The 17,143-nt window shown below is 39.6% G+C and overlaps 1 gene segment (V, D, J or C); it reads right to left on the reverse strand.

Annotated features, from left to right (window-relative positions):
* Positions 1-6,438: 6,438 nt before the first annotated feature.
* The window catches only part of LOC109699244 (immunoglobulin kappa variable 4-1-like), a 935,238-nt gene continuing 924,533 nt past the window's right edge, over positions 6,439-17,143 (reverse strand). The window contains 2 exon segments of the V gene segment in view: positions 6,439-6,961; positions 10,515-10,550. Of these exon segments, the coding sequence occupies positions 6,639-6,961; positions 10,515-10,550 (359 nt within the window).

Genomic DNA, 17,143 nt, shown 5'->3' on the forward strand with positions numbered 1-17,143 from the left:
GGAGGACACTGTGTATCTGCAAATGGGAAATGAGCAGCAGGAATGGGAAAGGGGACAGAGAGGGTAACAGGAATATGGAGGAATCAGAGAAACAAGGTCTCTCAGAAACACAAGGGATTTTTTTTTGATAGCTATGGGGGATCTTTTCAGAGAAGGAGATTGCTAGTGAACCCAAGGGGAAAGCACCTGGCAGGAGGTAAGGGAATTCTACAGTGAGACCTCTCTTCTTTCCCACCCTGCCTTCTCTTATTTCATCCTGTCCAGATGTTTTACCTGCTTATATCAACCTGCAGAGTCCTTCTGAACTTCTAAACCTACAAAATCTAAACAACACACGTTTACTAGAGAAGTCACGAGCAATTCTGGAACATCTCTGGACCTCTTTGCACCTGTACTCTGAACATTAGCTTCTCTCCTGTTACTGTGGGGAACTATGGGTGCCCAGCCAAGGGTGACACCTCCACCCATGCTTCACCCACCCCTTTCACCTACTAAGGGACATTGTTCCAGCAATTTCTCCTCTCTCTCCGGAAGCATCACATTTTCCTTTTTTACTGGATCATTCTCGACAGCATTAAAAATGTTGTTGTTAATTGTCACAATGAATCCCTCCCTGTGCAAATGCTAATAAAATTGAAAAAGTGATGTCGTTTCTCTCAGTTTAAATGCATCTTCTGTAGAATTGTCCACTTCTCTTTCCATTCTTCTCCCATTTATGGCCTCTTGTCTCTCCTTCCCTTTTCTCTTTCATTGAAAGAGTTGTCCGTGGATGCTTGCCTCCAATTTCTTTCCTCCCCTTCTCAGTTGACCCCACTTCTGATCAGACTGGTGCCTCTGTCATTGTATAGAAATTGTTCACCAATGATCACCACACTGCTAAATCCAATGACCCATTTTTATTTCTAATCTTAGTTGACTTGTCACCAGCAATTGGCACAGTTAAAATATTTATCTTCTTGTAGCATTTCTTCTCTTGAATCCCAGGATATCGCCATTCTCCTAATGTTCTCCTGATGCTTTCCAATTTTGTTTTTCCTCATCCTCCCAACTTGCTAATGTTGGAGAGCCTTCCAGCTCAGTGTTCGGAATTCTCTGTCTGTCTCCTTTGCTGAGGCCTCGCTCCCAGTCTGACATTTTCTAATGTCACTCATATAGTGATGACATCTTCTCACTAGCACTGATCTCTTTTGAATTCCACATTCTAATATCCAGGTGTCCACTTGATCTCTCCACTTGGTTGTCTTATAGGCATCTCAGATTTAATGTGTTTGAGAAAGAGCTCCTGAAGTTTCATTAATCAAGATGTAGTGTCTATTGGCATAAGAATAGTCAAATAATTTAGTGGAGTGAAATACAGAGCTTAGATATACACTTAACTTACATGACCAATAAAGTTTTCTGCAAAGATGCTAAAACAATTGAATAGAGGAAAGGAAAGCCATTTTAATCAAATGGTGCTGGAGCAGCTGCATAGCTATATGGAAAAGAAGGAACCTTGACCTTTACTTTATACTATGTACAAAATTAATTTCAGTGTATTCTGGTCGTTTCTTCCAATCCTGTGCCTTCTCATAGGCTTCTTCATTTCATTTAAGACAATTCAATCTTTCCATTTCCTCAGGGTAAAAACTCTGGGTTCACCCTTAAATTCTCTCTCTTTATTCACACTCTCACCCTGATAGTGGGTTCTGTTAGGTTCACTTTCAAAGTAGTTCATCTCTTGCGTGGACACTTGGCCACATCTGCCTTTGAGGGTTTATTCTTATCCTAGCACCCCGGAAAGTTTTGATTATATATAAGCCAGGTGAAATTATTCTTTTTCTCAAAGCTACCAACCTTCATCTCACTTGGAATAAAAAAATTCTTCCTGTGATCTACAAGGCCATACTTGATCTGCTCCTTATCCCTGTAACCCTGAGCTGTGAACACTTCAGGCATAATCCCTTCTTACAACTTTTTATTGCTATTCATCAGCATCTAAGATAGCATCAAAGATAGTGCTCGGCACATTTTAGACATTTAATAAACACTTACTGAATGAAAGAATAAATTGGAATTTGGGTCCATAGACTACTAGTTTCCCATTTCCAAACCATTCTCCCATCCAAGGATATTTTATGTTTTCCTTGTGAATTACTTGGCTATTCAATTAGATTATAAGAGCATTAATGGTAGGAAATGAGGATCTTATCTTACTCTGATTTATATTCTCTATTGTCGCTAGCATTGTGAGGGGCATGTGGGAGTGGCTTGCCTTCTCCAATTTACTACATCAATTCCCTACACCATATGTCACAGCATGTAAATCTATGAGGTCTGCCTCCTTATAACTCTCTACAAAATATTTCATATCTTAGAAATACTTGAGTCCTGGTATATTTTAATTCTAGGACAATTACATAATTATGACTTATAGTCACAACTACTGTGTCCACACTTGTAAGCAAAAATATTGAGAAGATTTTTGGAGACTAATTGACTAGAAGGAGGTACAGTAGTAAAAACACATTAGCAGTCAATTGCCAGGATCTTCAAGCCCAGCCTTTTAGTAGCTGGATAATCTGATGCAGGTCCCTCTGCCAGTTTCTCATTTTTACAGTGAGGGCGGGTAGACTAGAACAAACTTCTCCATTAATATTTATTGTAACCCCTGGTAAGACTCAGGGGTGAGTCAGGGAACTGAATCTTCCTTTTCCATGCATCAAAGCCTTTTGTGTAAAAGGTCCATGGGACCACTTTCCAGTACACATTTAGTAGTTTAGGATAATCTAGACAGTCCTGTCGGAAAGAAGTATGAGTTAAACAAAAAACTTAAAACTTTCTAGTACTTACATTATAAAAATAAACCTGTGATTAACCTGTAATCTTGATAATATATTTGATTTAACTCCATATAGCTAAAGCATTACCTTCTCAACAAGTAATCAAAACGTAAAATATAAAGGTGAATAATGAGATCTTTGTGTATACTTTCGTACTAAGTTGTCAAAGTCTCGTGTGTCTTCACACTTATAGCACATCTCAATATGGACTTAGCTCATGTCCAGAGCTAAGAAGTCATGTGGGTCTTGGGTAGCCATACTAGAGGCATGTCGAGAACATATGTGAGTTAATGTAAGATTCAGATTTTTCAGGCTGAAAGAGCTACGACTGAACAATAAGTTCAAGGAGGAAATGAAACCATAGCCCATCTGAGCTCCTCCTTCTATTACTAAGGATGACTAACATTTATAGATGGTGTATACTAGGCCAGGTGCTTAGCACTTTATTTCATTTAATTCTTATGACAATCTTACAAGTAAGATCCCTCCCTCCCTTTATAGGAATCATACATAAGCTGGCGCATGAAAATCAAGTAACTTGCTGTTAGGACTTATGAGTGTATTTTTTCAGGCAATTGCATGCAAGGATATGGGAAAGGCAATTGGCCACATCGTTTATCCTCTACACCTCTCCAGGCTCATGAGAAAGGCTGACTTGATCCCTTCAGGTGACTCCCCTGTGCTTACCCTATGGGGAGAGGGCTGCGGAGACCCTGATCTGTGTCTTAGCAACTCAGCCTCAAGTCTCCCATGGTCACTCTGGTCAACAATTTAGACCAGTAAAATGTTAGGGCTGACCTTGTTAACTTTATAAAAGCACTGCTTCTTCTGCAGCACCGTACCTGACTTGAGTGGCATCTTCTACAGGAAGATGAGAAGACCTGATGTGCACATGAGCTCATTGGGAGTGCAGTTGCAGGAAAGAATAAAGAGAGTTGATAGGTTGGCACAATTGAAGAGTTAAGTCTTAGAATTGTTAATGCCTGAACCAAAGCACAGTGTAAAAAGACAAATAGACAAACACCTATCTTGACTTCCTCTTTCCCCTTCCTGTTTCATTTCTTATCCTTCATTGGTCAACCTTTCCTTCCTCTTTCTCTATCTCCAGCTCTCCTCCCTTCTCAATTTCCTTTTCTCCATCTTCCATCATCATCTAATCTACCTTTTCTTTTTCTCCAAAATAATATATTCAACTTGGTGACTCACTTGGGGACTGGTTGGAGCAAAGGTGTTATTCATGCCAACTTGAGGAAATATGGCTAATTCTGAAATTGTTTTCTTTTGTAGAAAAATGTGAAAATGGGAAATGATAGCTCCTTTGAAGCCACAGAAAATCCTACTGTGAGGCATAGACATTAGAACTATAAAAGGACTTGGAGATAACTGATGAAGCTCTTTGTCTTCCTGGAAGGTGCAGAGGGGAAATCATGTGCCCAAGGGTACTTGAGATGGTATTGGTAGCTGGTAGGAGGTGCGGGAAGAGGTGGTGGATTAGCAGTTGGACTGCCCCAATCTCATGACACTAAACATTAATTATTTCTCTAACCCTGCTGTACACTATCAGGACGTTTTAATTTTTCCTCTTCTGTTTTGGTCTACATGAAATTCATATTGATGTGGGCCAGCCTATTCCCTCTTGGAATGATTGCTCTTTCATACTTGGTAAGCCACATTGGGTGCTGAGAGGCTATCTCTGACCTGGAGAGAGGACACTCACCCTGCCATAGGTGGAGACCCGACATGGCAGGGCCCTCTAGTTTTCCTTGAAAGACATCTTTTTCCTCCTTTCTTCATTTTTCTTTACAGTTTCTTCTCCCCTCTTTAATTTAAATCTTATTTTTTTCCTCTTCTTTCTCTGAGTCATTTCTTTCCTCTCTTCTGCCTTATATCTACCATGGGACTCATGGAGCTTGGAGCCAATGAGATAGCCCACCCTGCAGATCAGTGAAAACATAGCGTGCTCATTCAACAGCCAACCTCACTGAGCTTTGAATATGAGCCAGTGTGCTCATATTTGTTATTCCTTCTAATCCTTAAATTTTTTAATGTATTAGGTAGTTATATCATTATCTGCATCTTACAGGTGAGAAAGTGGGGCCATAGAGGTAAAAAACCTTGCTCAGGATTGTGCAGCCAGTAAATGGCAGGGTGGACATGGCTATCTGATTTCACAGTTCATGTTCAGAGCCAACAGGTGTGCCACCCGTCATGCATGGGTTCCCAATGTCTGTTCAAGTTTACTTCTGTCCTTCGTCCCCTTGCTGAAGGTCTGTTTCGTTCCATTTCTATGTATGGGTGTTCACAGTTGATGTGTATAGGAGGAGACCCCAGGCAAGTAGCATGTTGTCTGACCCATGCTCTGAAACTTTATCTCTGGAAGGCAGAATAGTGCTCAAGAGAGCAGAGTTAGGGAGGCGGAGGTTTTGATCCTGTGCCCTACAAGCTGCTTGATCTTGACCTGTGACCTATTTCTCCTATTCTTTCTTATTGATAAACGGGCTATGAGACATTTATGTGAACTTATTTTGAAGTATAAGACATGCAGAAAAGTGCATAAATCCTAATAGCACAACTCAGTATATTTTCACAAAGTGGTACATCACACATTGAGGAATGGAGCATTCCCCAAACCCTAGAAACCCTTCCTGTCCTCTCCCAGGCAAGGAAAGGTGTCCTCTCCCCACCCCCAGCCAAGAGTCTCCCTTCCCCAATCTCAAATTTTATTTTTATCTAGGTTGAAATGTCTCTTTAGTATTTGGTTCCTTTTGGCTAACATCATGTTTATGAGCGTCACCTATGTTATTAGGAATGCTTGCCACTTAAAAATTCTCTTTATTGAAGAGTAGTTCAATTGTAAACACCACAGTTCAATGACCTGTTCCATTGTTGGTGGACATTTGGGTTGTTTGCAGTTTTTAGCTTTCATAAATAAGGCTACTCTGAAATTCTTGTTTAAGTTTTCTGGTGGGCAGAGACAGTCACATAGAAGTGGGATTTCTGGTTATAGAAAATGAACATCTTCCAGCTTTATAGAATCTGCCCAGCATTTTAATGAATTTATTTGACCTCACAATGTAGTGAGAATTACATTAGCTGTAGAAAGTGCTCAGTATCACCTTTGGCAAAAAATGTAATGAAGGTATGAGATCCTATTAAATCCAAGAATTGTCATGGACCTAGACATTCTCTTCTGCTTGTCCATTGTTTGGTTATTTTATATATCATGTTGCAATAACAACTCTCTTTATAGCTGTTTCCTTCTTTTGACAAATTTGCTTTGGTAAGCTCTCGCAGTAGGTTGAATTGTACCAAAGGTTTATGACGGTAAGAACCATCACCCTTAAGAAGGATTATGAAGCCTTGCTCAGGACAAGGAGGGCAAGGGACAGGAAGTAAGCCTCTACCACCATGACTTAGGGAAGGGAGGCGTGAACAGGTGGCATGTGGGTTTCAGAGTGGAGTGTCTTTTAGTGTCTTTTAACAGGGTAGGCTAAAATGGAGAACGAGTTTTATGAATGGTGGTGCATATTAACTAAATATTTAATCCCTTAGAAGAGAAACTGGGTAATTGGAAAAACAATGACCAAGAACCATTAAATGAGGAAGGAGAGCAATCTCAAGTGCAAAGATTCACTTTATTCATTGTTCTCTTCAAATATTAGCAGGATTAAAGCCAGGGCAGGGAAGGGGATGAGGTGGGGAAAGGAGTTCAGGGATGCAACAGGGATAGGTCCTTTGTGGGAAAAGGGAAAAGGTTTGATGAGGGTCAAAGCTTGGCCTGAGGAGCAGGTGCTGGTGCCTGGCAGGCCTCTGGCTCTAACACTCATTCTTACTGACACTCTTGACAATGGGCGAAGTTAGGCTCTCATGGCTGACCTCACAGACAAAGATGTTATGACTGTCGTACTCTCCCTGGGTCAGTGACAGGATGCTGCTGAGGCTGTAGGTGCTGTCCTTGGTGTCCTGATCTGTGAAACTATTTAGGAAGCCATCTTTCTTTTCAACGCCATCTACCTTCCACTTGATATCAATTTCTTTGGGGTAGAAGTTATTCACAAAGCACACAAGTGAGGCACTTCCAGACTTCAGTTCCTCAGGAGATGGTTGGAAGATGGAGACAGTTGGCTTAGCCGCAGTCCCTGAGGAAGGAAGTACAGAGAATGGATTTAAGCCACAGAGAAGGCCTCCTCTTGGATGCTTGTTTGTGGATGGTCACATTAGACACACACACACACACACACACACACACACACAAACAAAAACAAAATAAAACAACAAAAACAAAAACAAAACAAAACAAAAACCTGCATGCTTGTCCTGCAGAATTGGAGCAACAAGGTCAGGAAGTACATGTATAAACTCCATATTTTTGAGCTACTCCCTAGCTCCCTCACTACTCCTTGAGAAGTTCTAAATTGTGTTTGAACTCTTAGAAGCCATTCTGAGGCCTCTTTGCAGGCTTTTTGACCTTACTTTTCTTTTCTTCAGCTGTGGACCCTGGCAGCTGCTGGGTCAATGCTTTAAGCAAAGAAAACAGGTCACTTGTCTGACTCCCTTGGAGTTCAGAAGTCTGAACAGTTCTGTCCTAGCTATATGAATGAACACAAAGCAGTAGAAGATCTGATTTCATTTCCCCTATTCCTCTTCCATGACCATGCTGTGAAATCAGGCTACTCCAGGCTTCCTTTGGCATAGCTAGGCCAAACAAACCCTGCCAAGGAGGCCCAAGCCAGGGTCTGTGCCTGGGTGGGTATCAGCCCCTTCACCCTTTGGGATTATCCCAGCAACTCTCCAAGCTCTCACTAAGGTCTCCAAGTGACACCTGGGTCCTGGCCTAATGGTCATAGTGAAACAAGGCAAGTTTTAGCCAGTTGAGAAGGGTCAACTGTAGTCTTGGCCACCTGCCTGGGAGGAGCTGGGTAGCCTCACTTCTGACCTTGAACAGCTGCCAGGTGGCCTCCTGGAAATTCCCCTTTGAGGGGACATAAGCCCTTGGGTGGGACAACAATAATTAAAATGAAAAATCAAGCATCCTTTGCTGAGAGAAATAAACAGAGTCATGAACTTTTTTTTTAAACTAAAGTTAACCAAGCAATTCAACATAAAATACTGAACTTTTTATATTTGATATTTTCTTTTTTTAAACCTTCATTATCAACTTTTTCCTTAAATAACTGTATAAAATAGACTTGCCAGCAAAATAATATGCTTTCTGCACAATAAGCAGAGAAAAATGTCCTAAGAAGACCCTCTTATCTGAATGAATTCTTAATAGCTTTAAATTTTCCATCTGGCTGTAAAAAGGTTTAACAATTATTACTTCTTAGAAATAGAGTTTAAAACTCTTTAAAAGAGTTTTTTAAAGACTTTGAAATAATTTTAAAGCCACTTAAGGTAGTTAAATAATTTAAATGTTTCTGAAATGTCTTCAAAAGACTTTTAAAAAGGCCCTAACATTGTCTTGCCAAGTTCTTCAGACCAAATTAATCCTTCTTAAACATTGATTTTGAAATTAGTTGGGGTAGCCAACAGTATCATTGACAAAATAAAATTATTGAACTATTTTAGAGAACATGGGATTAAAATAGCCAGATTAAATTTTTTTCTATTACAGAATTAAAGTATAGGAAAATATGTTTTTTTTTTTTTCATTTCATTTTTCTTTTGGAAAATATGTTTATATTAAGTTTTTCTTAATCACATGTACATATGATTAGATTTTTGTACAACTATAACATAATCCTACCCAGTTAAATTTTTGAAAACTAAAAATATCACAATTCATCTCATTTTTAATCAGTTAATATATCATACTGGCATTTAATGTGGACGCAGTAAAAGTGAATCGATCATTTCCTGAGCAGCCAGATTGCTGGCATTAAATCCAGCTTTTGCTGGTGCGGATCTTACTCTGAAAGACTATATTTCTTTCTTTTGGGTCAAGCTTTTATTATTTAAATAAATTCAATAAATAATAAATGAATTTGATAAAATAATCTTACCAAAACTCCCCCAGTTTTCTGTTATTTACAGTCTCCTGATGGAAATTTTCAATGAGAGGATATAATCATGGATGTGAATTCTAGTTCTGACATCTCTAAAATAATTTTCTCCTTGTTTGCCCGGGGCTGGCACAGCGCCCGCCCGTTTCTCTCTGCTTGGCGTTAGTGGCATTGGCTGTATCACTGTGAGCCAGGAACCCGCCGCGGCTAACGCGTGGCCGTGGCCCTGGGCGGCCAGCGCACGGCCACCAGAGTCGTTCAGTCATGACCAAGACCGCCATGAGGGCCATAGACCACGCTGGCTGCTCGCGGCCTCCTTGTTGGTATAAAAATACAGACAAGTAGTAACTGGGAGAAATAAAAGAACAAATTCTTTAAAACATTTCCTATTTTTCTCCAAACCTGTGAACACTTAAAAAGTGCAATTATTTACTTCCCTTCACTTAAATCTTTTTGAAACTGAGTTTTTGGGGACAACTGCTTTTCACCATCAGGATGAGGTTTCAAGTTTAATGATTAAAAAGGGAGTTATCTGTCGGATCTTATTCCTACAGAATCTCTCATTCTGATAGTTTATCACTCTCTTAGACTCCAAAAGTAACGTTGATCCTCAAATATACTTTTCTAACTTCTTATTGATTTTTTAGTGCACGATAACTGATTTTTATAGTTGTCTTATTAAATTATTTATCAGACAAAAGAGAGCAAACAGGCTAAGAAATAGATTTCTCACCTTTTCTATGTCACACACAACAGTCCACAACACAGTACTTGGTAAAACTCAGTAAACATGAATATGCTTTTGCTTTTTAGAGTTCTAAGTGTCCCTTCTTCATCTACATTATTTTTTTCCTTTGAGTCATTCCATTTAGCCCAATTTAATCTTTTTGTCTCCTAATTCATTTTTGAAGCTGAGTTTAACTTTTACACCTGATGATAAACCTGAAATGCTCTCATTTGCTCATCTACATAAAACTCCATAAACTTCTAAAAGGCAGTACTACCAGCAGTTAGACCCAAATTTCAAGAGGCAATAAAGAAAAATTACTTACATTTACTCTCTATTCGTGTCCCTCTGCCAAAGGTGATACACTGAAGTAGCTTAATTATTTTCCCCTCAAAAAAAACCCCTCTTTTTGCTGCTTATAATACACAGAGAAAACCTGGCCTGTTAGATGCCACATCTACTGACTAGCTCTTTGTTTTTCCTTGAGATGAGTAGAGTTTTCAGTCCCATACTTAACTGACTTTTGGAAGAAAACTGTTCTCTCCAGAATTGACCTCAACTCATATTCCAAACATGAACACCCTCAAATTTGACAATGCTATATGAAAAAGAATTAGAAAAATGCACTTACTTTTGATCTCCACCCTGGTTCCTTTGCCGAACGTGAACCACAGTGAGGGCTCTAACACTCCCTCCAAAATAAAAACCTCCCTTTGAAGCCAATCAGTTGAGACAGGCCAATTCAGAGAAAAACCAGCTTTTGCTTTCCCATTCTCCCCATAAGTACTTTTCTCCCCCACAAATCTAGAAATCTGCTCAGCTTTTAAGTTGGCTATTTTATGGTGTTCTCCTATTTTCTTTCAGGCCACCAGGAATGGTTCACTTAGCTAACATATTATAAACTCACACAAATGATACAAGGAGACCAACAACTTCACAAATAATCGAGCAAAATGTACTTACGTTTGATTTCCACTTTGGTCCCGGCTCCGAAAGTGAGTCACAGTGACTCGTCTTAACTTCTCCTTTGACAAAAACCTCCCTAAGACAGTTATCTCTCTTCCCCAATTAAGTTATTTTGATTTAGGCCTGGTGCTGGTGGCTCATGCCTATAATCCCCGCTATTCAGGAGGCAGAAATCAGGAGCATGGCAGTTCAAAGCCAGCCTAAGGCAATTAGTTTGGGAAACCCCATCACAAAAAAGGGCTGATGGAATGACGAAAGCAGTAAGAGAGCTGCCTAGCAAACATGAAGCCCTGAATTCAAACCCCAGTGCTTCCAAGTTATTTTGATTTAGAAACATTAAAAATTAGCCATCGGCTAGACTCCTGTGGAACAAATTCCTCTCCTCTGTACCTAATCTGTAAATGAAATTTATTACATCCCTGACATCCAACTAATAAAAACACACAAAAAGGAACAAAAAGCAAACCAATTAGACAGAAACAATGAAGAATCACTTCAAAAAGGTACTTACGTTTGATTTCCAGCTTGGTCCCCTGGCCAAAAGTATACACACAATGGTTCTCCTTAACCTCCTTCCTATACAAAAACTGAAGTTCCCTTTCTGACAACTGAGCAATGCTCTGTCTGGAACATGCTAGTGTGCTCCTCTGTATATTTCTGAAATGACCTCTAGATAATTTTATTCTCATTTAATGACTGACTCTTGCTCTTTATAGAAAATACACAATCCAGTCTCAAGTCTATTTACAGAGCTCATCTTTATCTTTGCCCTGGAGGATGGTTTAAAAGGATCAGTTTATAGATCATTTCACAGACACAGAGACCATAAAACACAGACAACAGAGGAAAGAGAGTTTGGATTCTACTCACGTTTGATTTCCACCTTGGTCCCTTGGCCGAACGTCCACCACAGTGGTGGCTCTTCATTGTCTCATTGTACAAAAACCCTTGTCACTGAAGAGGAACAGAGCCCTGGGTGAGCTGCTGAAGCTTAGCCCCCTCATTCAAGCAGGTGTAGAAACCATGGGGACTCTCTGACAGATAATACTTGTTTTCTTAGATGAGTTCTAAAATCCTAGAAGACAATATATTTTGTGTCTACAGCCAAATGGACTGCCTATTATTTATTCATTAAAAAACAGAGTAAATATAAACTGTAAAGAAAAACAAGCAAATTCAAAAGATAGCCATTTCTTTATACTTTTTTCCTGGGATGGGGATGGGGGACTTTTTCAAGTGATAAACTTCATTTGGTGTAATTATAGAACTCATTAGCTTCTCTCTGTTAATATAAGAGTGCCTTCCTATTTGAACTTCTCCTTTGCTATAATGTTGTTTCAAAAAGGGTAGATTAAATGTATATCAAAACAAATCTCATATCTTTGAAATATATTTTGGAATTGAGCTATGGATCATATGTGAAACAAAAATGAAGATCAATAGAGTAAATAAGTGGGCTTTACTTGGTGGATTTGTCTGTTGTCACAGGAAAGGCCTTACTGAGCTGAACTAGGTGCTGTTTTTGGAGCTGCCATGATATGTACATAGTAACACATCAAAGACAATGAAGACCCTTTTTTGTTTTGAGCCCAGCTTCATTTATTGCAGTCTTATTTCCTTCTTAATCTTCCATTCCTATTCCCTTCCATATATTTCCCCAACTACCCTAAACTCCTTACAGTTCTACTGTGGCCTCTAGCTTTTACAAAACATTTCCTCTGATCAGAAACATTTTTGCCCACTTTGTCAGTTCATAAGCAGTTGTCTTTCAAGATCCAACTCAAGAGACTCTTTCTCTTATATTGTCCCTAAACAAGTGACCAGACTTTGCAGAGTACAGAGACAAGTAACTAGTTGCTCTTATCTTATCAGATTCTCTCTTCCCTGCTAGACTGTAAGCCATTTGCTATTTTATTTGCCTGTGTTTGGGACCATCAGTCCAGTACCTTCATTTGCCAAATGCTCAACAAATGAATACAAAAAGAATAATTGAAAATCAATGATCTATTAAACATGGTATATAATAGACCAAATATTAATATTGGTCATTATAACAGTAAGTTTTACAATACTAAGTTTTGATATTCCAAAGATAAGAGGTAGGTTGATTTGATTCTGTCCCTAGGAGTTTGCTAGTTACCTTGAATGGCAGAATCTGCAGTGGATCTGAATACAAGACAAAAAAAGAGAGAAATCAGTTTGTAGGAAGAGAAAAGAGAGACAAGTGGAAATTAAGTGTGCAAACAGGCCAATGAAAAACATAGCCAACAAGGATCCTAAAGAGGATAGAAAGTGTTTTTCTCAGCAATATCAATCATAAAGGTTGACATTTATTGAGCAATTACAAAGTGACAGACATTGTATGTGGATCACCACATTTAATTATCCCAAAGACTCTGTGAACTAGAAATTAATATTACTCTCTATTTTGTAGGTGGGAAAACATGAGCACAAAGAGGTCAAAAAACTGGCCTATGACAGTCAGTGGCAGAACTGGGATTTGAACCCATAGCTCATGTACTTAATTGCACATATTGCAGAGACTCTGGGAGTAAAGTCACCCAATGAAGGCAACACTCGTGGCAGAGAATGCTGGGGTGAGGGGAAGGAAAACTCCTCAGAGCATCCTAAGGTGGGAAATGAGTGGATAACTGTACTCATATGTTTATACAAGACTGTGCATTGAAATGTTTAAAGGGTCAAAGAATGAAAAATAACTGAAATCTTCACCAGTAAGAATTTGATTAAAATAGAATTTTACAGTGAAGTACAAAGCTATCAATAAGGTTGCTGTATAGTCACATAGAAAGTGTTTGTGCAAATGTAGGTCATGCATTTGTATGGTCTGATGTCATAATTCTGTTTAAATGGGTTGTATATTTATGTAAATACAAGCTAACTCTTTTTATTCCCCTTCCCATAGGCTAATTCTTAAAGGCTACACAAACTATACTGAATAGTTATCTTCTGGGATTGCAGAGGAGAAGTAATGACATCTCTTTCTACTCTTCTGTATATTGTATATAAGGCTGTATGTTGTAGATTATTTGATTTAAAAAATCACATGGATACATTCATCTTATGGTCTTCAGAAACTATAAAGCTGCACCATTGAAAAAAAGTAAACTCTGAGATTGCCTGATTCTACTCTCAATATTCACATTCAATGTATAAATATAAATTTGAAAGGATTAGTTTTAACATTTTTATCAATGAATCCTTTCCCTTTTTATCTTTAAACTGAGAATGCACAAAAGGTAAGAGCTTCTCTGGTTCTGTATAGGGGATAATCTTTTACAAATGGAGAGGTGGGAGCTGGAACAGGGACACAGAAAACATGACCTGGCTATACAAGCACATGCTCCTAAGTGAGCAAATTGGAGATTTAATGTGATCACTGTAGGCAGATGACTATTTTAAAGCCGTGCTTGGTCACATATAGTGGTGGTTGATAGGCAGGGTGGTTGTGATGTATGAGCTGCTAGGCTCACTGAGAAGTAGTTGAAATCTTTAATAAATGTGGGGTTCACTAATTGGAGGCAAATGATGTCTCCAAAGCATCTGTGGGTGAGGCTCTGCCAGAATCCATGATTCTATATCCTGAACACTATTGATTGACAAACTATCTCAGCAATAAATATTCCTCAAGTGCTAACCATACCAGAAACACCATTTTGGCTTTTTTTTTTTGGTGCTTGGGATTAAACCCAAGACCTTGCACATACTAGGCAAGTGCTCTATCACTGTGCTATATCCCCAGTCCCATTTTTGCTTTTTGCAATAATTAACTAGCCTATTTGGAGAGGTTCCCTTCATATCAGTAACATGCTATCAACTCAGCATGTCAGGAACACAGTGCACAATTTTGCTCCCTCTAAGTTTTGAGTTATTGTAGATTTCCTACCTGGATCTGGAATATTTGTATGTGATATCCATTTTGAAGTCCGTGGTTCAGTATTTTATCCCAGCATGCCAGTCACAGTAGAGTCCAAGTTAGGTGATTCTTTTTTATTCAGCTGAATTCCTCGGATAGTAACTCTGTCATTTGCACTGTACCTCAGTTGATACTCCACAAGAAGAGGAGGGAATTCTGCGGTCCATAACCAGCGGTGCTTAGAACTGGCTAAAGTGTCATTCTTCTGGATTGACTGTCATAAATAAGCATCTGTCCTGGATCCCCAAGGGGAGAGGTTGGGCTCCAATGTTCAGGAAGGAAGACAAAGAAGGTCACTTGAGGAAGAGTCACCTCTTTGTTTCTTTGTGTCTGTTTCCCTCATCTCTGAAGGCAGGTGAGCTGGCAGAGGCAAAGTCCTTTCCTGGCCATGTGCACATGTGTGCCATAAACATAACCCAAAGTTCTGGTAACACTGGAAAATATAGATGCACTTCTTGTTTCCAGGAGGACATTAGGCTGCAGTATTTTTCAGCTTCCTTGCGTGAAAGAGAAAACAGCAGCAACTGGGTAAGGGTTACAACCCCTGGTGGGCTCAGCCACTGATTTACATATTGGGTGCTGTGGTTTCCTGCTCATTTTACAAGAGTGATGAGCTGAGCTCTCGTGATCTGTCCTCAAGCTCTCTGCTCCCCTTATCTGCCTGTGATGTACTGTGTGTGGTTGTTTTTGTGACTGTAGTTTTGTCCCTAGGTTGACGCAACCTAGCGTGTATGTCTTACATATGGGTGGCCTCCTCTGGATAGAACGCTGGAGAGGAGCTGGTGGGCCAGCTGGTTTGCAGGTGTTGTGTGTGAGCGCATGAACTCCTCAGGTTATCTCTGCTTAAGCAGAGAGGGCACAGAACTACTGTCGGCGGTTAGATAAGAAGGACAGTCTCTAGGGGACTAGCAGAGGGCACCAGATAACAGAACAGAAACAAAACTGCATGGACCCTGAGTACATGAAGTCATATTGGGAGCTTTACAGTTTCCTCATTTTTCCCTGGTTTCAGTGAACTCCAGCTGCCAAGTCACCTTTTCTGGGAAATGAAGTTCTGCTCTCTTGTCCTGTCCAAATGGGTACCTAGTCAATATAAGAAGCCTTCAGCTTTTACCATATGAATAATTATAAATAGGCATTTATTAAACTCCTAAATAATGTGATGTCCTCAGTGATGAACTAAATTTTAAATGTGTATTTGGACCATTGAATTTGCCACTTAACAGTGATACTAGTTCCTTGTTTTGTTGTAGTTTCTGTTTTTTGTTTTATTTTTTGACAGTTTTATATATATGTATCAATATATATATATAAAACAAGACTTTTGTCCTGAAGATAGAGTGGAAATACTTTCTTTGACTTCTCCCATAAAGGACATCATATATAAAACAAATACATTCTGAGTGGTACCAGTTAGGAAACAGGAAATGACACAGAAGTGAATCATTTTTTTTTTGCCAAATATATCCTAGACTTAGTACTGGAGAAGTTGGTGACCCAGAGACATCCACCAAAAAAAAAAAAAAATCTTGGACAAAACTGGCTTTGTTTAGTCAGAGGATGAGAATGAGGAAAGAGACAGCCTCCTAAGACAAAAAGCTGTCAGAAAATAATTGCTGTATTCCAGTCATACATCATGAACCTCCACCTCTGCCTGCTCCCCGCAAAGGCCCTGGTGCTTAGAGTTTTACCCATGTGAAGTTGAAATGAAGGGCCCAGCTCCTGAGCCTGCAGGCATAGAAGAAGGGAGAGTAGGGAGCCTGGGCTTCATTTTGCACTTCATCACTACCCAGCACTGTCAAGGTACCGCTGTTCCTCCTGCTGGGATAGTAATGGTTGAGGACCAGTGGAGGGTCCTATTGGTAAGCAGCCACCTCTATTGTGCTGTCAGTGGAAACCACATGGGAAATGGCAATGCACCCCTCCCAGCTAGGGAGGGGTGCCATGTGGGAGCTGGATTCTCATCTCTGCCCAGCAGTAACAATGAGCCTCTCCATCCCCAGGAGGTCATGCTGGGCCCCTGGACTTTTGTACCTACATGGTGGTAACAAGGTATACCTAACATCCTGGCAAAGTGGTATATAACCCACTCTGTTGGTGGGTTGAGAGTTAGTGTTAGTTGAGAGTCTGTGTTAGTTGAGAGTCTTATAATGTAACACCCCAAATGTTCATATTTCAATTGAAAATTACTTATCACACCAAGAACTAGGAAAATCTCAACTTTTATGACATAATTAACAGATGCAGATACTGCAGACAGAGATGTTAGAATTACTTGACAAGGATGTTAAAACCATCATCTGAAGAACACTACAAACAGAACCATAATTATTATGATTATATATCATTTCTGAAACACTCTAATCACCTCTAGCAGAATATACCCATGGAACACATACCAGGATTCTCACATACTAAGCCCTGCAATAAACCTCAGCAAATTACAAAAAAGCAAAGCCATGCGGAACTGGGCATGGTGTTGTATACCTGTAGTATCAGCACTTGGGAGGCTGAGATTGTGAGTTGAGGCCTGTGCTGCACACAAGAGCCTGTCTCAACAAAACAAAACAAAAAGCTGGAGGTATGGCTGCAGTGGTAGCCCATGGGAAGCTCTGGGTTCAATCTCCAGACTACCAAAAACCAAACCAAAACAAACCAATGACAATAATAATAATAAAAATAAAAAACAACC

This window comes from Castor canadensis, chromosome 12, assembly GCF_047511655.1.
Source record: "Castor canadensis chromosome 12, mCasCan1.hap1v2, whole genome shotgun sequence".
Classification (NCBI taxonomy): Eukaryota; Metazoa; Chordata; class Mammalia; order Rodentia; family Castoridae; genus Castor; species Castor canadensis.